This window comes from Amblyomma mixtum, chromosome 2 (genome assembly GCF_055824585.1).
Source record: "Amblyomma mixtum isolate Tamu chromosome 2, ASM5582458v1, whole genome shotgun sequence".
Lineage (NCBI taxonomy): Eukaryota > Metazoa > Arthropoda > Arachnida > Ixodida > Ixodidae > Amblyomma > Amblyomma mixtum.
Window position 1 is genome coordinate 36,564,512 of NC_143013.1, and position 22,509 is coordinate 36,587,020.

The 22,509-nt window shown below is 43.2% G+C and overlaps 1 protein-coding gene across 3 annotated transcripts; it reads left to right on the plus strand.

Moving 5' to 3' along the window:
- Window positions 1–4,714: 4,714 nt before the first annotated feature.
- LOC149358989 (MFS-type transporter SLC18B1-like) lies at window positions 4,715–22,220 on the plus strand. Of its 3 annotated transcripts, none has more exons than XR_016288747.1 (13): window positions 4,715–5,220; window positions 8,731–8,826; window positions 10,262–10,335; window positions 11,145–11,292; window positions 11,640–11,708; window positions 12,319–12,412; window positions 12,498–12,652; window positions 14,578–14,676; window positions 16,004–16,092; window positions 17,164–17,259; window positions 17,706–17,776; window positions 20,836–20,929; window positions 21,624–22,220. XR_016288747.1 is itself a non-coding variant. In XM_089571162.1 (13 exons), the coding sequence occupies exons 1-13, from the start codon at window positions 5,023–5,025 to the stop codon at window positions 21,684–21,686; spliced, it is 1,350 nt and encodes a 449-aa protein (XP_089427288.1). In that variant the 5' UTR covers window positions 4,715–5,022; the 3' UTR covers window positions 21,687–22,220. The 3 variants fall into 3 exon arrangements, 2 of the variants coding, with proteins under 2 accessions (XP_089427288.1, XP_089427289.1); XM_089571162.1 differs by having other exon boundaries at window positions 17,702–17,776; XM_089571163.1 differs by lacking the exon at window positions 11,640–11,708 and having other exon boundaries at window positions 17,702–17,776.
- Window positions 22,221–22,509: the final 289 nt, after the last annotated feature.

Genomic DNA, 22,509 nt, shown 5'->3' on the forward strand with positions numbered 1-22,509 from the left:
CGGGCTGAAAGTGCAACTAGTATTGCTATCGCAATAAAACTTACGTGCATTAGTAGTAGTGAGCACTGCACTGCACTGCAGTCGAGACAGAGAAAGTAACGGGGCAATTGCGTCATGGAGTGGCGTTTGCTTGAGGGCGTTACTTTGCGCCCGTCTTTTGGTATGAAATAGCAAATTTTCTCAGCCACAGCGCCGACAGTACTCGCGTTATTAAAATTCTAAAAACTGGTGTGGCTTTATTATTAACGGTCAGCTACAAATCTCTAATTGCAACCAGGCGCCAAGCTGTAATAATTAGAAACATATTCTACAAAAATTAGTTAACCACCTTACTAGTTCACGCTATTTACCTGTTTTTTTTGTCTGCCAATATTTGTTTTATTATGTTTTATTATGTTTGGTTTAGTTTGGTTTGGTTTATTGGGGTTTAACGTCCCAAAGCGACTAAGGCTATGAGAGACGCCGTAGTGGAGGGCTCCGGAAATTTCGACCACCTGGGGTTCTTTAACGTGCACTGACATCGCACAGTACACGGGCCTCTAGAATTTCTCCTCCAAAGAAATTCTAGCCGCCGCGGCCGGGATCGAACCCGCGTCTTTCGGGTCAGCAGCCGAGCACCATAACCGCTGAGCCACCGCGGCGGCATTTTTATTATGTATATATGCTGCTCAAAGAGCCTATTATTTAAAAATTAGTGGCAGGCATCCCTGATACACCTGCTATAGATATCCACAATGTCCAGCGTCAGACAACTCCATTACGGTGAGCTCATGGGCTTTCAGGATACATGAAAGGCGACAACGTTTCTTCATAGAAAACTACCTGCGCGTTTCAATCTGGATACGAACCCTTGCCGGTGCGGAGCCAGTAACCTGCCTGAGAGGAAGACGAGGAGGAGGTAGAAGAGGAAAGGCAGGGAGGTTAACCGGAAGAATAATCGGTTTGCTACCCTACACGGGGGGGAAGGGAGTGAGGGGATAAAAATGAAAGCGAAAAGAGAGTAGCACAAAATTGAAGTCACTATAAAAAGTCAGTGTTCGTTGAAGTCACAGCCTATCGTGCATGCCAGAAGTTCGCAAGAAGCGGAGCAGTACCTTGGAGGCCTTCACCGCCGACGATCACCGCGGCCAGTGGCTGAGAATCTTCATTTCCGTCAGTCAGTGGGCGTGGATCTAGGCGCTCCAGCGCACGGCTGAGAGGCTGCCTTTCGGCGCTGTAGGCAGGGCAGTCACAAAGTATGAGGGTTATAGTCTCGTCATACCCGCAGATGGCAGCTGCAGGGCTATTAGCCATACCGATTAAGAAAGAGTAAGGTTGGTGAAAGCTACACCAAGCCAGAGGCGACACAGTTAAATTTCTTCACGTCGTGGTAGGCCTCATGGAAGCCGGAGTTTCAGATCTGGGCCCATGGATTTTAAGCGTGAATTGCAAAATTAGCCGGAATTCCACGCGGCAAGCGTGATGGCCCGCGCAAGTGCGCGAAGCCTGCCCGCTGCGTCTTATCTCGAAATGGGCATCGACACAAAATCGCCGTCGTGGTGAGCAGTTCGCGCGACCTCATCCGCGCGGTGATTGCCTGCTATGTCGCTGTGCCCCGGTAGCCATTGGTAGATAATGGCATGCCCCTTGCTGATGGCAGAGTGATGTAGTTGTCGAATTTCTGAGACCAGTTGTTCATGGGCTCCACAGCGAAGAGCAGCTTGTAAGCCTTAGAGGACAGCTTTGGAATCGGTGAAAATAGACCAACGTTGAGGGCGCTGCTGACTGATGAATTCAATGGCGACACGAAGAGCAGTGAGTTGTGAACCAGTCGAAGAAGTGTGGTGAGCTATCCTAACTCTAATTTCTGTAGTCCTGTAAAAAAAAAGGTAGGGTAAAACTGTGAAAAAAAAAAATCTGATTTTCTATAAATACCGATTGCCCAAAACCTTCCTGAACATAAATCAGAGACTCAAATGCTCCTCTGCCCTTGAGTAGAGCACGAACAGCTAGTATTTCGAAATCAACTGTCAAACGAGTATGCCACAGTTCTGTAGAGCTCTTACTCACTCGCATGTCTGGCATAAAAAAAAAAAATGACGTCGAAAGCAAAACTTGGAATTTTTCTTAGGTAAGCTGATTGCCTAACAGCAGTCAGGCAAAGCTAGAAATCCACTTACGTTTTGCCTGTACGCTTTCCTGAACTCTGCGCGTTTCTCAACTCGTGTGCGGCAAGCTATTTCTTCATTCCTGTAGGGTTCTTTCGAAAGCGTATTTTTTTTCTTTTGGTTGGAGACTATGGTAAGGCTGTGTGGGCCGCATACTGCCACATGTCGGCCAACAATAGGGACACCTGTCACGTGCTGTGTTCAAAGGACCGAGGCACTTGGAGTGTGTCATCGGAGCCAGATGACGGACGACTCTTTTGTGCCCAAATGTTCGCCCAAACCACTCCTGCATGTCATGAGGCTTGTTTTCCAGCAACTAGCACATTATTAGCATTGGCTAGTATTAGCACTGTTGTCCCATTTGCTTGGTCTTAATCATTTCCAAAGTAGCGAGCAAAGGTATCCGAATCGGAACATCGCCATCTGTTGAGTGAACTGCGATAAGCAGGAGCTAGATGATGCGCCGACGATTGGACATCTTGAGCACGCGAGTGACGCCCATGCTCGGTTGCTGGATCTTGCATTTGGCATTTGGCGGCCAGAATAACATTGCCACTACAGCCAGAGAAGGCAGCACATGGTGCGTTGCATGTTTATCAAGCACGAGTTGGAGCTCGTATTTTTTTTCGATATGTGATGGTCAAACTAAACAAACCGCACAGCGAGCAAATCGAGCGAACAAAAAGCCACGCGTTATCCAGGCATTTGCATTCGGAATGTAACGTATGAAAACATAAAGAAAGTACCGCAGTGCGCGAGATTTACCGATGACAAAGGGTCGCTGCCAGTCGCGGCTATTCCTCCTCGTGCACAGTACGACGTTAACGCAAAAGCTTGAGGTGCCTTTGACCAGAGCAGGGGGAGGGTGTCATGGTCGCCTGGAAACGCTCTTACATCTCCTCGCCACTTTCTCGACTGCGGGGCCGAGTTTACGGCACCTCCTCGTGTGTTTTAGCCGAGTTAAGCCGCCACGTTTGTTCGTTGTATCTGAGACGCAGTTCTATTGCCCTCATGCATATTTTGATGGTAGCACTGCCCTGGTTTATAATGAGCAAGCGTTCGTTATAACTGCGGCCGTTATAAGTGGTCAGGACTGTATACGGAACTTTATTAGTACCCACCTGCGCAGTAGGAGTTTTCAGTGAGTGTTTTGTTGTAGGAGAATACCAATAAAATTAATAGTGACGCGGGACAAAACATGACAAAACTGCAAATATTTGTTGCGAAACAACCATTATTGTTCACTCAACAGAAGACAATATGCGGATAAAATAAAAGTAACCTGATTCAGCGAGATCATGCAAGTGCTGGAAAAACGGGTCTTAAATACGCCTCAAATTACATGGAACGTGTAGGGCCTACCCTAAACCATTAAAGCGCTCGCGCATCGCAGCGAGGCAGCGAACAATATACGTCTCCCCCTCCAGCAGCCATGCACACTTTAACCATGCCCATGTGCTCGGGGGCAGCAGTGCTGCAACTGATTGGTAGCGTTGTATGATTTGTGAGTCATCAATTGCCTTCATAATCTGAAACTCGACGCGGGATTGACGTCGGAGCAATGAAGTGAGCTCGACTGGTCGGCAGTAGTGTTCGGTCTGCCTTCTCGTGCATAATGTTGCCGTTGTCGAGTAGTAACATTACGCGCGAGAAAGTGGCAGAATGCCTCTCTAAGGCTGATGAAGAAGAGCGGAGGTACGCCGCCCTAAAGAAGCCACGGAAAGTGATCCAAAAAGTGCGGCTGGCAGTGTTTATGGCCTGTCCTAGCATATGCGACGAATCTCATCTCAGGTAGGGGTCTTCCAAAGATTAACCGCACTTATATCTCGGTACAGCGTTCTGCCTAGTACGCGGAAAGTCGCTTTTTTGTTTATATCTGTGTTTTTTTTGTTATTTGCACTGTACGTGGTTGACCATATGAGCCTGTGCGTTTGTGTACTGGCGAGGCACAAATGAGCTGCATGCGCAAGGTTCAAGGGCTGCTTGCTGATGGCAATCTGATTCAATACATCAACGCGCGGCTATTCTGAATGCTGTGTTTTAGGTTGAAAATTGCATAAATTAATGCTATGTTTGAGAGACTCATAAAAATATCAGAAAAGGAAAGAAAAACCTATTTAGGAAGCAATTTCGTGGGCAAGCAAGCTGATCAAAGTGAATAGTGACTGAAAAATGCTGAATAGACTCAATTGTGGTGTCATTTCTCTTTTTTTGTATGGATTAAAATATCCGCAGCTTTCCAATGCGCTGATCTTGAAAGTTATTAGTCATCATTTTTACATTAAGTAGGGGGCAACTTTTCGTAACATCACTATGCTATACTGAATTAAAGCTGTCTTGCATTATATTTTTTCAGTCATTTATACTGCCCATCTTCATTTCTGTGTTTAAAAAAAACAAGCCGCAGAAGCAAATGCGTTCACAATACCCACATGCACATCCGCAGACGGGCAATAAAGCGGGGAGCACCGAGAATTCTTGCTTTTGCTGCAAGTATGCTATTCTGAATCCGAGCTGAGTCAGCGAGGAGAAGAGACGTAACTCTCAGCTTTCAAGGGCGGCAGTGCCGGTGGTCTGCACGCGCCAACTATGGCATCCTGTAATGCGCAGCATGCTATGTTTACCTGCATTGTTCGCTAACACTCGCTCAAGCGACCGAACAAAGGCTCCTCGACTATGACAGGCAAACAGCATGTCCTGTCACCCCATTTCCACTGGCTTGAAGGCTCTATCACCCCTAGTGTGAGCCCCAAAATTTCAGGTGGCCTAGTTCGTATCTGGAAAACAGAACGAACACACCTCTATTCCAAAGCTCTCAAATCTTCTTTTCCTTAAAAGGGCGGAGTAGTGCCAATGCTACAAGAGAATTTGCGAAATGACGGCCGACAGTGGACCACCGGTGTTTTATGGGACGGTTGAAATGCATCGCAAACCTCACGTTCACGAAGCTAAGGAAAAGAGTAAGGTCGCTCAGCCAGCGTGGAAACTTTATGTCTGGATTGTTCCCCTTGTGCACACGGAGATATGGATTTCAGCTCTCCAAGGAATAACGCAGACGTTTTTCCCGTTACTGGTAAGTGCAACCGTGAACTAAGCTTAGAATTCTCTTGAAGTACCTTAAAGCACACTATCAAAAGTTAAAACTTTCACGGCAGTCATTCATGTACCTTCTTTCACCATTTGCAACAGTTACAACCCTTTTTCATTCACATACTGTATAGCAAACTATGGCACGCATTGCCACAGTAAAAAAGTTAATGATTACTGACCAGTTTGTGCTCTCGTAGAGGAGCGCCGTAGTGTTATTCAAACGGCAACATGTCTGTAAAAGAACCAAAGATAGGCAGTAGTGACGGTTGCGACACTGGCTACATTGGAATGCAGCCGTTGTCAAAGAGTCCAAAAAGATTCGCTTCGAAGTCATGCGATGAAATCTCACCGCAACCGTGGAACTCTTAACTGTAGGAGGAGTGGGCATGAGACTTCCGCTCACCTTAAAAAGATTCGCAATGATGACGATGCATAATAATGCGCCAAATAAGGTCCAGAAGCAAATCCCTTTTTGTTTTTATCTTTGACAAAGGCTGTGCAGAGTAGGAGCAACCATACGCCGCTAAAAAGTGATACGCAGCTTGAACCGTTTGAGGCCAAAGGGTAGGCTAAATTGATGAAATGTCAAACTTTTCGTTTTCTCTGATTATCAAATGCCTTCTTTCGAATTTCAATCTATTAATTACCATTTAGACGCGGAGTTCATATTCAGTGACGGCAGTGTGACCCGAGTTAACCTCATCTCATATCACGAGTGATATCTCGAGGAATCTGGGATATTACCGGAGTGCTACATCCCGATATGGTAGCGTGATGTGGAACGTCATCGAAGGTTCTTTGCTGAGAAAGGAGCACAACAGATCACAAAGGAGGCTACAAGAGTAAACTGACAAGCAAAGAAGCGTATAAGTGGCACTGGCGCATGCTGCTTCTCCCAAAATATTGATTTAAAATGTCGCGTTTTTGACCTGAGATGTCCCAAATTATAGTTTTTGCAACACTCGTCTAATTATTAGAAAGACATGAGATGTACGGCTGATTGTTTCTTTTTTTTTAAGCTTTGCCTACATAGAAATGCAAAGCTACTCAACTAGTGTGAATGAATCAGTTCTATTCCGTGAATGAAGGAAAAAGTCATAGTTTCAGAAAAGAAAAAAAAAATCACAGAACTGTGAATATCGAAAAACAGCAATTGTACGTGAGTCAAAGGAAAAGAAAATTGGGATTGAAATATAAAACCTGACTGACCTAGCCGATGAAGTTGTTGAGAAGACGAGCCTTAAATATGCCTGAAAATACATAGGAAATATGGGGCTTACCCTTGCTCTTAAGAGGCGCGCAGTGGCCTGGCACATTTAGAGTGTGACCTCAGATCAGAGGCTCTAGCAGTGTGTAATCGCAGCTTTAAAACTCGCTAAGCAAGCACTCTGAAATCCACTCTGGAATGAATTCGTTTCCTGTCTTTGCCCTTGTGAAGAAAATGCGAGTTTAAATGGGGCAAAATCTTTCATTTAAATAGTTTAGAATATCGCACACATGTTGGTCAAATTTCGCTCAATGCTCCATTGTTCTTTTCGGCGTATAAATAGTTCCATAAATAAGGTGTAGCAGAAATCTTAATAGCCACTATATAATAAATGAACAGAGCTGGTAATTATATGCGCAACAGAAAAAAAAAGACGAGTATTTTGACCGTCGGCCGGTTAGTGCACACAAACGGTCGATATTTTCTTTACAACGTGCATTGAACAAAATCAATATCCCACCTACACTCGCTGTTGTTTCTGTTACAATAGTTTGTTTAATAGTGATTTTTTTTTTACTTGCGGAAGCAGTCACGCGCGTCGTAGGCAGATATTCCAACCCAAATATCATCAAATTTCACGTTCCGAAAGCACATATTTCTGCATGGCAAAAAATACATTGTAAGCTTGACATTGCAAATATTCTTGTCTGCAACGGTGAAAAAGGGGTACAACAGAGTGGACCGTATACACCGGCTACACATACCTAATCGGAACCAGGTGCCTAACTCTTACAGTTACAAAGTTAATTATTGAGAATTAGTTAACCAGCTTACTAGTTAAGATGATTCACCGGTTTTAGGTATCCGTCATCCCTGGCAACATCGTGCCACAAAAGCCATATTTTTAATTCCAAAATATTATTTCTTAAAATTTATGTACTTGTAGACATGCGGGAAACACCTTGTAATGAAATAAGGGAGTAATTACTCATTGGCATCCACCCAAGCGCAGCCATACGGCTACAAAGGAAAGCTATACAGCTTTCTCAGAAACTGCGTAGTTAAAGAAAAATTCGTGCGGGTCCGGGGTTCGAACCCGGGACCACTGCTTCACCGGAGCAGTCGCTCTACCAACTGAGCTAACCGGGACGGCAAGCTTATGGTAGGGCGAGTGCGAATTGATCAATAAGTCGAAGTGGGAAACATTTGACCAACACTGTTCCCACTTCGAGTTATTGATCAATTCGCTCTCGCCCTACCATAAGCTTGCCGTCCCGGTTAGCTCAGTTGGTAGAGCGACTGCTCCGGTGAAGCGGTGGTCCCGGGTTCGAACCCCGGACAAGGACGAATTTTTCTTTAACTATGAAGTTTCTGAGAAAGCTGTATAGCTTTCATTTGTAGCCGTATGGCTGCGCTTGTGTGGATGCCAATGAGTAATTACTCCCTTATTACAAATTTACTCCACCTTGGGGGATTCCCCTAAACATTTGACCAACCTTGTATATGAACAGCATATGAAAAGAGAAAGCCTATTTCATGAATGAAGTCTCACCCATTTCATTGGAAGTTTTCCCATGGAACTCTTTAAATAACGACACTCGATGGCACAAGGCAATAGCTTCGATCGGCATTCCTCCAAGCGCCAGCCCGCCTGAATAGTAACGAAGCAAAAGACTTCGCGGAATGCCTGTGAACGCCAATTGACCAATATGTGTTTAAATTTTTCCCCTTTCTACAGCAAAACAGAGAGTTAGGATGGCAAATGCCAGATTATAATTTATAGTGCGGTTGCCAAAGCCATGAATCCTGCTCTTCAATGATTTATACGAAAAAAAATATAGAAAGAGAAATTTTAATTAATTTCAAGCATATTGCAAAAATGTCTGAGGCTAACTGCATGCGCTTTTTCTGTGAGCGCAATGTTTAGTGTTATGCTGTTTTCTTTTATGCCTAACAGCCTGAAATGTAGCATTTTATGGCTAAACACACTGCGTAAGCACGATGTCTACTGCTTGGCTGTTTTCTCGCATGTTTGATTGCTGTCGGAATCTGTAATTTATTAACTAAAAACTGTGTACTGTGTGATGTCAGTGCACGTTAAACAACCCCAGGTGGTCGAAATTGTCCGGAGCCCTCCACTACGGCGTCCCTCACAGCCTGAGTCGCTTTGGAGCGTTAAACCCCATGAACCAAACCAACTAAACCATTAACTGAAAACTAACTAGCCTGCAGACTGTGTTACAAAATATTTTGTTTACTTATTTCTTTTCACGAACACCTACGCAGGCATCGCAAAGAGGAGTTGCAGGATACAAATGTGGGCTGGTCTTTTCATCTTTCAAAGCGGCGATGTTCCTGGCCTCTGTACTCGGAGACAGAATGGTACGAAATTCCTTCGATTTTGCTATTCTTTCAAAAACAAAAATAGTCAAGAAACTGGCGCTTACGCAGAAGATGCTCGCTTCAAGGAAATTCAAAGTTCCTGGTATGCCGAAGAACACCATAAGAAAAAGCAGCAAATACGAGCGTGCCCGCACAGGCGTTTTTCTCTGCAGCGTTTTCCTTCTTCATGGCAGTGCTTTTAGTATTTGCCGGCACTCACAACCAACCAAATAGTTGCACCATTAGCGTTGCACCGAGGACGCTCTTCCTGAAACGAAACTTCTAGTATGAAACGTCACTCCTCTCTTTGGTCTCAGATAGCTGCGGCAACGTGTTATGAATTTATGTTAAATGCGTGTTCGTTACTTTATTCGCTCATTGGTTTATTAACACGTTCACTGTGGCAGCGGTTTTCGAAGCGCTAATCCCTGTGCTTCATGGCCTGCTGGTGGGCCAGCCATAAGTTTTCTTGGGCGCGGCATGACCCACCAGTGAGCCAGACACAAGCTAAAGAAACTTTTAGGAACTGCCAACAGATGGCAATAGCGACCTGGCACGCGGGCTTTGTGCTCGCTTTTTGAAAAACCTGAGCAGCCCTACGGCTTCACCCTCCGACTCAGTACTCGTAGCCGTACAGCATGATTACACGAAGGGACCTACTTGTGACCCACGACGCAGTGAACGATTTAAAACGTTCCAAATCGCAAAAAAGCGTTATAGAGGGGATGAGTGCCTTACAAAAGGCTTTACTTTGCACATCGTTATAAAAAAGTAACACTAAATAGCATTTCACGTTAAGAAAGGGAAACGTTCCGCACGCTGTAGCGGAACGGCAGGCCTGAAGCGTGAGCTGAATTTATATAATGGCGTCTGTGACACGTCTTAACTAAAAACTTGTTCTTGTTTTTGTCGTCTGCGAGCTCAGGCAATTGTCTCTTTCGCAACGGGATGTTTTTCGTGTACACTGCTCCTTCGATGAGCCGCGTACATCCTTTACCACGAGCCTAATCAGCGCTTGAACAAACAGCTATTGCCACCTGTGGTTGTGCGAGAAAACCATTAAATTCTGCCTGTCAGGCGATCTTCCTGCTCTTACCTATTTGGCGATCCTCCTTGACCTCGCCATCGTTGATATAATTTTCATCTCCATTCCAAACACATGCTGAAGTCACCAAGCATTTTAACTGCCGTATGTTGTCGAACATACTTCTTAGTCTGATTCTCAGTATTAGAATGTCCAAAATAGCAGAGCAGTGTCTCGTCCCTTCTCTTCCTTTGGCCCCGTGCCGTTCCGCGGTTGCATCACAAATTTTACGGTATTCAAGAACAGGGCAGTTTAAGAAGTTTGAGAGCGCCAGTTGTGTCGTTAGTCACTAGCCCACATGCTCTGTCATATCATTCTCACAGATTCCTCTATCCCGCATTTATGTTTCAGCTGCAGTGGACGTCTCCACAGACGTGTTATCTGATAGGACAAGGAGGAGTATTTTTGTTCTCCGTTTCGTTTGGGTAAGTCGCTATTTGCTAAAGACTGCAAATTTGATTTCGCATAATTAAGTTGACAGCACCGATGCACGCGTTCTCTTGGTGCGCACCCTGACTTTTTGAAAAAGTGCTTTTTTTATGTCTCAGATTCTCAAGCCCACCATGTACCAACAAGAAAAGCAGAACTGATTATCCACCTTTTTTTTTTTTCCGTCTAACCGGTAGCCGTGGCTCATTGGTGGCTCATGCGCCCAAGGCCGCGGAATGAAATCACGGCTGCGGCGGCTCCAGTTCAATGGCGACGAAACGCGAAGACTCCCGTGTGCTGTGCAATGCCCGAGCACGCTAAAGAACCCTCCGAGGTCAAAACTGAGCGCAGAGCACTTCATCATACCGTACCAGCGGCTTCGGGACGGTGAAAATCAATTACCTACGAACTGATCTTCGTAAGGCTGCTGGATGAGCGCAAGCGCTTTATTATACGGCGATCTCCCGTCTTACCGCTATCGAATAGAAGTAGAAAAGTAGTCATTATCATCACTGAGAGCTCATCTCAGACATAGGAGCATTCTAGCCGACTATGTCCACTACAAAGCTGCAAGGCACAAATTTCTTTTCTTTCTGGCTGCCTGTTTTTTTTTTTTTCAAACACTACACAACAAGCTTTGCTTTTAACTGCCGATGCATACTCAGCTGCATAATTTGTCTAGTCGGGACAGATATAATCTTTAGGTAAGTCTTGATATCAGTATTATTTAATCAATCTATAGACAGAGCTTCCTAACAGGCATGACCGGACTAGTATCCTTAGGTACTGCCTCTTACTCGCGCAGGTCTCTATACTGGACGTCTGGCAGTCAATCGCTGTTCTTCATTTCACTCGTCGTGGTACTGCTTGGAGGCTTCACCATTGGATTGTACTTCGTCAGCCTCTTCTCAGTCGTAACTCACCAGTTTCGGAAAAGCCCTGGCCTGATAATAGTAAGTGTGCGAGCTGCCGCAATCTTCATGCATACCCTTTTATCAGAAATCAGGAAATAGTCGAAAAAGACGTGATCTTGTGTGCACCTGTAGTATAACAGTATTACATTTTATTGCGTTATTTTCTTGCTGCGAAATACCTCCCTAAAGTTTACTCGGAGGAACCGATATTAGATACGTAAATTTTTTTGCCGAAGCCGGTAAGGAACCGCAATAGATACTTTTTGCTGCAAAAAAAGACTTGCTTCCTTTAAAGACGTTTGCGCATTTTAAAAACAAATTGGTTTGCCTGAACTGGTTCAATGGCTGTGATGAACTGTAACCACAATCGCGCGAAAATATCGCAGGCCGCTTTAGAGATTTCTTGGGGAACAGGGAATATGATTGGATCCGCCCTTGGAGGAAAACTTATTGACGTAAGTGAAATTATTTTATTACGGAAGTACCTTTTTTTGCGCGACTTGATAGCTGTTATAATTTTATTACAAGCTTCACTGATCGCGTCTAAGTGAGGCTACAATCCATTTCTTTTTCTTTCAACTAATGAAACGCGGAAGTGAAAACAGCGCCGATTATTAATACTCTACTTATTACCAAAAACCTCGCAGTTCCTCAAGACATGGAATGCGAAGTGCACAAAGGAATTAATTATGTTATTTAGCTTCTCAATTTCAGTGTTTGCATAAAATAAAACATTGCTGCTTTGAATTATTCCAACGCAGTGGCAGGTACTTACACAGTAAGTGGTTCTCTTTTCTGTATTAATGCGTAATGACATACAAGCACCTGCATTATTTAAAATTTGCCTTCCTGTCACTGTTGGTTAGCATAAACTTACTGTGGCTCAGTTATGAGTGGCCTGTAGAAACTAACACGAGCAGGCATGTAGTGTTTCACAGCGTGATGAAAATAGCTACTCAGATTTAAGCCATTTTATGTAGTACTTCCGCAATGCCACTTAAAAAAAAAAAGGAAACTTCTGTGATGTTAATAACCGTTCATCTTTCTTCCCAATTCCGCCTGCAGGTGTGGGCGTATCCACTTCCTTTTTTTGTCATGTCGGCTATTCTTATGATCTCATTTCCCTTCAACGCGAAGCTCGCGAGAGTAATAAATGCGGGTAAGTGTAATTACACATGTTTGATAAATTAGCAAGATCGTCATGACAAAATAACTGCTACTGTTGTCTTTTGCTTCTTCTACAGTCCCGGAGACGCTAGACTCAGGGGTGGACGTCACAAAGCTAAAGTATTCTCGGCTCTTGGGTGACCTCTTATTTCTAGCTCACATTATTGCTCTCATGACAGTGTGGGTTGTCTCAGGATTCAACGAGCCGACTCTCCAGCCTAGCTTGGAAGAGGTAAGTAAACCTGATGATAACGATCGATTTTTACTCCCAGTATTCAAAGTTCTTTCAGCCGTTCATATACTCACAAAACAGGTTGTCATAACCTGTAAGTGATCATTTTAGAGCATACCACAGCACTTGGACTTACTAAAATGCCCACTATCGACGTATATACCGTTGCAATGCATGCCTGCCCCGTCTTATATTCGCGTTTCGAGGGTCTTTAAGACATCCTATAGAAATTATCACCGATTATGCGTAGCCTAGAGGAATTAGAAGCTAATGAAATCTTAACAAGGAGTAGCACATACGGAGCATAAAGGTTACTACTTAGCTCATCCAGTCACACTACCATTCCACTCTGCGAAGCAGCCATTTTATTTATAGACAATTGTTAACACGGATTTGATCCACCGAATATTCTAGGAAACTCACTACCAGTACTCTCTGATAACTTCCGCTCATTGTCATTTCAAGCAAGCTTTTCCTATGATTGTTTTGTAGTCAGCGGCTTTCATTTCTTTTTCCTCGCTGCAAGATGCTGCAAGGCTCTATAACATTGTCAATCCCCGATAAGTCCTACGCGCATTTCTTCTCCGCACGTTTTGACATTTCCTGAAGAGGTCTTCTTACCGCGGTGATCTAACGCATGCCGAAGAAGTCCGTCTCTGTACTTTACATTTGTATAACTTTTTCAGTGAACGAGATGCGCAAGCCAAACATATTCAATGGGCTGTTACGAAGCACAAAATACCCAATTTTCCCAAGTTCGTGATTTATTAGCAACAGAGATGTTAGTGGTACTGCCCAACTTCATACAGCCAGTACCAGGTGCTACTCTTGCCGCTACGGTCGTGATGGCGTGCACGAACGCAACCTAGCCCATATCATATACATAGTGTATACACGATGAAAGCCAACAGTCACCGAAACCAAGTAGCAAAGGGCAATGTTTCTCTTTATTTTTATCTTCGCGGGTTTAATCAAAGCGATGTTAATAGTGTAAAGATTTTATTGCTGAAAGATAATTGATTAGAAACAGGAAGAAAAACAACACATATAGCCCGTTGAATCCAAACCCACGACCTCCGAATTTCGCATCTGGTGATCTACCAATTGAACTATTGCTACGGCTCAATTGGTTTCATGTTGCAAAATGGTCTCAGCGTTTTTTTTTCACATTATGCTGACGTCGAACTAAATCTCTTAGAGATACTACCTGTCAGAGCGGATATAGGACTGTGAGCAACGAGCTTTTAACAGTGAGGCCCGAACAGTGTGGACGAGTGTGTGGGCGATGACGCGATGTCCATCAATACATGTCAAGTTATCTTATCTTAGCAATGAAAAAAACGCTAAAATACATTAATTCGCAAGTAAATATGGGTGACAATTTGTCTATTGAGTTTGAAGAATCACTTGAGTTAGAGTAAATTTGTAATGAGTGGGCAATTCCTTATTCAAATATATCCGAGAGCAGCCATGCAGCTACAAAGGAAAGCTAAACAGCTTCTTAAGAAGCTTCGTAGTTGAAGAGAAATTCATTATGGTCCGGGGATAATATACTGCTGATATTACATGCCTGCATCATGAACTGTGACGTTATCAGTATATATACAGCCATGCAACACACATGAAACATTCTTCATATCCTCTCTCGTGGTTTTGTTGCCCTAAATACGCCCTCGAATAGTGCGCAGGAACAACAAGCAGAGACACACACAGAGAGGCTCTGAGTGTATGTCCGTTTCTCTACACATAACGTTTTTCACATTTTTAGTACGAATGGTGGTCATGAAATTGGACATATTAGAACACATTCTGCCTGTTCCTACTTGGTACATATCGTTATTGAAAGTCAGAAATTATCGACAAAACGAAAAAAAAAACGAGCCCTCGAACAAACCCCGCTTTCTAACTCCACCATTTCTTTACAGTTCGGGACCAGTGTGACTATCAGAGGAACGGTGTTTGCTGTTCAGCACGCGAGTTACGTCGTCGGCTGCATACTTGCCGCTACTTTTTGTCACTTTCAGGTAGCAGTCAAACGGTTTTTTTAAGCTCTTATTTTTGGCATGATAATCCCTTTGAGGTTAAATAGTATTTGTAAGAGATGACGTTCACTGAAAGCATGAAACCCATTTTCATAATTGGAAATACACTGACGCATGATTAAAAAAATTTTTAATGATATTTTTTTTTAGTTTTGCATTCTAAACTGAAGCCTATAACGTATATTAAGTACTGAAACATTGACAAGAAAACTTTTTATCAGATTCGGAGGTGAGACTGCTTTTATTTCCCCACCATAAGTGTCCGAGTATCCCATATATAATTCGAATATCTCAATCTTAGATTTAGAGTATTCGAATAGGGCGGTTGGGTTATTGGGGGTCGGCAACAGGTTTTTCTGAGTGACCACTGACAGAGGACCGAATGGACGCGGTATGGGCAATGGAAAATGAACAGCTTATAGAAAACGGCTCCTATTACATGTTCGAGGGAAACTCTTCTGAGGCGAAATCGTGACCTATGCGACTAGGAATGAACCATGAATTACTTCCGACGTAACCTGGCAAAGCTCAGATAGCGATTACTTCTACCTAAGGTTCATGTGAAAGAACGGTTGTACTGGCGAGCAAAACTGTCACTGCTCTTAAAGAAAGCATCCTATTTGGCCACGAAAAAGAACTGGCATCTGTGTATGACAGAGTGTGATAATTTTATAACGTTTAATCTCTGTATGATTTAAGATTTTACTTTTGTAAATAATATTTGTGGTGCTCAAACCTGCTATTTCTGTCGTGCACTGCTGCAGAGATTTTAGCGAGTACGGTTTAAAAAGATATACATAGTTTATTCCCACGAATCAGGTCATAGTGTTTCAACATTTGGTCTTAATATTCAGAGCCGCGAACTTTTTGCGTTCTTCTGTGACCGTTCTAATTGGTTCATCCAAAATATTTACTCAGAATGTAAACTCCATTAATTAAACCCACCCGTGCTTCATTATTCTATGTTATATTCGATGTTGGAAGCCAGCTATTCGCTTTGAAGACGTATGCGAAAATTTTGAAGCTTGCATATTCCAGGTATTAGGATAAAGAACATACACACTCACTGATATCAGTATCTCAGTCGCTGTCGTATCAGTGTATTGTGTGGAGCTTGAAAAGATTTTTTGGGAACACTCAAAAAAGTCCTTTTTCGAAAGCTCAGATGTTAGGCATTAGCTACCTCATGCCAGTATCCCGCAGAATCACATTTTCATTATGTAGCATTTATACCAGCTAGGCAGCCCTATTTTCCTATGTAAAGACAATGCTTCAATAATATGTGTTCTTTTGTTTTCACGCATTGCAGATCGTGGCATTTTACGCCTTTGTTGGGCATCTACTTACGCTGTCTGCATATCTCGTCATAGGACCAATACAGCTCATCCATTTAAAACGGTATTATCGCTATTCACTCCATCCAAGTTCCCTCGCCCATCATGGATTTGCAGGTGGTCTGTTCGCAATGCATTTGCCTGCTAAATACGGCCCAGTCTCTATGGCGTTGCCATTGCCAGATCATTAAAATGAGCATTGCTTTTTCTAACGCCAAGCGGGAATGGATTTGTTGAAAAACTATTACGAAAGGTAAACTAATTCGCCGCTAGGGGCGCACATTTTCATCTCACTGCTCATCAGTCACCTGGAATGAGTCAAAAGGAAAAGAGATCCAAAAAAGAAATTCGCCGAACTACTCGTCAACTTGAGTTGCAGGAGGAAAAAAAGAAGATCCTTTGCAGGTAGCTAATTCTCGATATGTAGGCTCTTACATACTTCAAGGCAGATATCATACGCCCAAATTGCTTGGCCGTTAGATGAAACCAGTAAGCGCTGCTTGCTAAGTCGAGTTCTTTCAAATTGTTCTTGAGGGTGCCTCTGCTTAAACAGGTCTTCTCAATAACGGGATTCCCAGGAGCATGAGCTAATTGTTTGACTCAGACAGGGGGCTAGTTGGGGCTCAACACAGACAGAACAGATAGAAAGGAGGTGCAGCACTTGCATCCACGGCTTTTTTTCTTCTGTCTACGCCATCTGCTTTGCACTTACATGCTAATGCCGTCAGGTGTAGGCGTTGTTTCTGCGTCCCATACCATTAGCGAGCAAGTGAACTCCGTAGCGAACAAATTAAGAAAAGACCAAACATTTATCTGTCCACGTAGAACCATGTGCTCTAAAGTGTACGCAAGACGAAATACGCGGTAACTGCTAGTATACAATCTCCAGTGCAGGTTTTTTGTGAAGCGCCGCATTTTGTGGCAGAGGTGCATTCTACGATGACAGCAATTACCGTGAGACGCCGATTATTGTTGGTGGCCGGGAAATCACAGTGTACTCCAAAGCATCATAGATGTCATTGGCAAAAAAGTAATGTACTGGTGGTGCCAGAATTAAACGCACGTTTAGTTTGAATTAGGCGTGTTCTTTGTATTTTTACTACTAAACGCGTTTTTTCTCTCTGGTTTCACGCAGCAACTTAGGACTCGTTTACACTTCTCAGGTACTGATTGGATTGGGCACGGCGTCTCTGTTCGTGTGTCCCTATCAGCAAGCTCTCCAGCGAGCCACGTGAGTCATCTTTATCAGTGAATACAACGGAGCTGTTAGTCTTTACCACTGGCGTGGCATTAAAATGCTGGTCAGTTGTTTACACTTCAGGCATCATAGCAAACAGTGACGCAATTTGATTTATAAATTAGGTGCTATTAAGAAAGCAAAGTGGAATTGATTGAGATGACGTGACACGCGCTTCGACAGTATATCGCGTCAAGTTCTCTATTTGAACACTCACGTTGCATTTCAAAGCTTGACATTCAGGCAACTGATGGGATGTTTCATATTTCAACCCAGGAATATTTATTGTATAAATAAATGTGCTACAGGAAGCTTAATCAAGCGGCTGTCCACTGTGGCGTGATGCAACGTCGTTTCGTACGTTGAACTGCAGTAGTTATTGAAACGAGAAAGTTTTGCGTGAAACGCTGATTATCCATTCTGTCAACGCTTTCAGGCAGTTGGGGTATCCAGATGACATTCACACTCATGGATTTGTGTCAAGCACAGTGTTCACATTCCTGGTTTCCGGGTAAGGAGCAAATTAAATGGTTTCTTGCTTTTCATCATAGGCGCACTTCTTTTGTGGTGTCTCATGGTGCGCATAAAGTGCGAAATTATTACTGTAGTTCTACATTCGGCACCAATTATGTTCATTCTCGAAGCACGTTTTGACAAGAGCTAACGCACCTGGAATCTTAGCACCTATCGTGAAGCACCGATGTAATGTTTCTTTCCCAAATCGCGTAGTTCTTCAAGTGATTTTCGGCGCAGTGATCTCGATGAATATCGTTTGACATCTCAACTTCGATTGCTCCTATTTGTAATTGTTATACCATAACGTTTCCTTGCACATTTAGTGTGCTCTAAACAAACACAGAATTAGCGCTACTGAAGTTCCTGCCATACGTAAAATATTGTCTGTCTTGCGAACAATAAATTATACTGGTGAAGGCTCCCAAACAAAAGCAATTACAATATTTGTTGATTCAGTTTTGAAGCGTAGTTATTGATTCCAAGCAGAGGAGTGAGAAGAAATTGTTTCCAAAGCGAATAGAATACGAGTCAATTTTTTTACTAGTGTTCGCTACCTGTACGATTATTAGTACATAATTGATAACAGTGCGCTAAATATTTAGAACAATCTCTACACCACTGCAATATTTTTAGATTTTCGAAAATCATTCGACTCCATCAAACACGACATTTCGCTAAGAAGATTCGAAATATGCAGTATTAGGTGCGTACACTTCAACTTGTGTGCAGTTACACTGAGTTTCCGCATTTGCGTCCCTGCATGGCTACAAATCTAACCTACACAAAGAAAAAAAAAAATAAGATGTTTCACAATGGTGGACATTAGGCCCTTTCCTCTTCCTAATTCAGACGATTGATAGTGTAACCAGTCCTCAATCTGGTGATGCAGTACTGTACCCAGACAATGGAAATGTATTTTTTTTTTTGTTATCAACCTTAAAGAACTTCAAATTGCTTTTAACGTGTGGCTATATGAGCGTACTACATGGCTAAGCTAAAAAAAGATTTGACTTAAACGAGAAAAAAAAACAAAGTTTATGCTTTTTATAAAACAAAACAATCCAATAGATTATGATAGTAGGCTTCCCTTCGGTTCCTGTAAGCGTGAACCTGAAAATTCCTAATCGTTGAAAGGAATATAATTTCGTAAAAACCTAGCCTGGACCAACCACACTGACAGCATCCGTGTTCAGAAAACAAGAGCTATCGGGATGCTGTATCGCCTTTGTTATCTTTTACCTTTCTTGCTGAAAAGGCAGTTGTAATCCTTCCATATCCATCCTCGTATCAGTTACTGTTTGCTTCTCTAGGGCACTTGAAACAAAGTGACATGGAAAAAATATCAGCCCTGCAGTCGGGAGCAGCTCAGTTACTTTTACCGTCTAAAAGCTTAACAAAGAGTTCTTTGGAAGCATTAGAGTGTTAATCCCTTTAAACTGCACCTGTGATCTTTAACAATGTATTAAAGCGAACTCTTTACTGGCCTAGCAGGAGCCAAGGTCACCAGGAGGCCACATTTGACCTTCAAGCGGAGGATCGGCGGGGGGGGGGGGGGGGGGGGGGGAATAGGTCTCGTACGACGTACGGCACCCAAACACTACGCTATCAAACTATATTACTGTGTAATGTTCATCCCTTTCTAATAGAAGGTACAAAAAAAGGCTTCCGCCGAATTGTTTGAAATACGTCTGTTCGCTTTTCTCTATCTCTCTCTACGTACTCTATGTAACGTCGTAACATGCGTGTAAAATTAATATTGTTTGTTCTGTTTGATGCGTCGTTTCGTTTTACAGTCGCGGGACAACACATATATTAAATTTTGCTTATAACTTTGGGATGATTTCACTACACATTAGCGCAAGTATTTGTATTCCTTCAGTACTGCTGGAACCCGACGTTGTTGCTGCTGAGAGCACTTGCGTTGTAGCTAGTGTTGCCGTTTGAAAACAAAACAGCTCTGCTGCCACACCCATGCTAGAAAACTACTCATTCAGGGCGTCAATCACCTCATTTTGCTTTGCCTCATGGGCAGTAACTGACCTTGCCTAGAGAGTGGGCTAAAAGGAGTCAAAATATTGACTCTATGACCATCGTGTCACACTTATAGGACAATTACCTTTTGCCACTAATGAAAGCATCGAATAAACTAGCCCCACATCTCTGTAGGTGAGAGAGGTGAGTGCTGCGTGTGAGCCATGGGTTCCGTTATTCAACGCCAGGCTTGCGGAACCTGCCTAAACTCAGCCATTTCGTCTAATTTTGAGAGGCCATGCATGACTTTTATGAACGCTACCAGACGAATGAAACCGTCGAGATGCTAATCCCTCCATCTACCGCAGACCGATAGCTGCAACATCTTGTGTCATATCGGAGTAGGCCATGTTTTTAAAACAGTCGTCGAAGAAAACTGCGGTGAGCCTTATTGAAACTTTTGGCAGTTATTCAAGAACTTGAGAAAAAACTTTACTATTTTCGAGTAACTTTGGACATAAACTATATACAAGAGAACTACAGCCGACAAATAGGCGCCGCACAGGAAAGAACCCACGTACACGACGCTGCAGGTGTGTTGACACACTTCAACCTCCTGTCAGCCAACATGCGTCAGCCTATTGTACTGTCACGATGGAAAGAGACGCGAACAACGCGGCGCCAACGCGCTCCGGTGTTCGATTTTCTTTTCATCGCGCTTTTACCTGGGTGGTAAGAAAAAAGATGTTAGAGTAGTCTAGAATTGACCACTGAAAACTATGGCATCTCTTTGCTACCACTGAAGTAAAGACATGTTTAAAAGAAATGCGAACAGCAGAGCGCCTAGGCTCCGCTCCGTTCGCGTTTCTTTCCATCGTGATAGTACATGTGTTCTTCCCTGTGTGGCGTCTATTTGTCTGTTGCAGTTCTCTTGTATCACGCACCAACTAACTCAAGCACAAATTTTTCCACATAAACTATTTATTTCGTTAAGTGAATCGAAGATAAGAATAACGTATTTGTTATTCGAAAATTCTGAACATTTGGACAAATTGTGCGAAACCACTGTACTCTCGTCTACAGCTCCATCGTCACAGATCCAATAGCTGGACAGCTGATGGACGCCTACGGGTACCGGAAAGCCACAACGTTCATGTTTTTTCTATTGCTGATGCTGGTAAGTCGCCATGAGAGGTATGATTAGTGGCGTTAATGTGCAGTTAGTGTCAACCTTGCAATAACAATGTCAGCAGTCCTTCGACTTCGTTACAGAACTATAGGCCCTGGGACCATGCATTTTGAAAAAGATAATTCATTTCGACCAAGAATCTTAGAAGAAACCATCAAAAAATCAGTACAGCCTAAGTTTATATCTTTGTTTTCTCTGCTTCTGTCACTGATCCCTCTTTTTGGTGTTGAATAATGGAATTGAGTGGGCGAGTTGGTTTTCCATCTTGACAGTGAAAGCGCTCAAAAGGACAAGGACGACAGAAAAGGAAAGACATACAAAGCGCTTACTTTCAATTGATTCTATTTCATGCGAAAAACAATTTTATACTCATGGTAATCACCTGCGGCGCATGCTTACAAGAACATTACCAACGAGTGATAGCTGGCACGTTCTTTCAGACATCCGGCGTGCCCGATGTAAGATAGGACATCTCTTTATCCGACAACAAAATTTGGTGTTGTTTTTATTGTCATTGTTGGAGATTACGCAGTCGCCATTGTGAAAGGCAAAACCTGAGTCGCTTAGGGACGTTAAATCCCCATAAACCAAACCAAGTGCAAAAAAAAAGTGCGACGACGCAAGTAACATTCCTTGATGTTCAACTCGTTTCTTTCTTTAATTTCTCTCATTGAACTTTCAGACTCCTATAACCTTCATTGTCTGGGTATCATCGCTCAAACTTTTTACGAAGCAAGGAAAATAGAATGGCCTTCAAGTGAAGAAGCCCTCTTTGGCTGCTGAAATGAAGCCATGCCATGCTCAGTGAAGAAAAAGAAAAGAAGAAACAGTCGAACGAATATCGCTTATCAGCGCGAGACACATCTTGGTAAATCAATTTTAGTGCCCTTACGTGTTCCCACTTGTCTATATTTTCCTGTAAAACAAAACTAAACTTCTTGCAGTAAGCATAACATGGAACACAGATGTTTAGCTGCCAGTGTTATAGATCGGTGCACTTTTCCAAAAATGTGGCGGGATTCAGGGAGGTGTACTTCACCGGCCTTGCGGACAGTAAGAAAATTTAACCAATAAGAAACATCATCCGCATTGTATTCGGCGGTAGGATACTGCTAGCTTCGACCGGTTTGATGAAAGTTTGTTATGAGGACGGCCGATGGCCTGATAGAAAGGGCAAGAGGAGAAGCTTCCAAGTGTGCAAATACGATCTTGAGTGTTATTTTCGGCCCTCTCAGTGTACATCGACGCTACTTTTCGCAATAAAATGTTTTCCAGGAAAGTGATGTCGACTCCTTCAAGATAAAAAAATACAATGGCTGGCCTTGCAATTCACGAACCGCGACAGCGCGTCCACAGTCTGTCAATCTTGGGTCATGCTTCAGATATAACAGTCAGTGAGCGCCAATTTTGCCTTGCTGGCCGGAACAACAGCGACACTACACTCATAACTTTTTCCTCCTCGCAACGCTGAACGCGACCAGGGTCGCGTTCCAGAGTGTTATCGCACCTTTTCTCTCCTCATAACCTTGCCAATGTTAGCGCACCCTTCCCCTGTAATAGACTCTTAT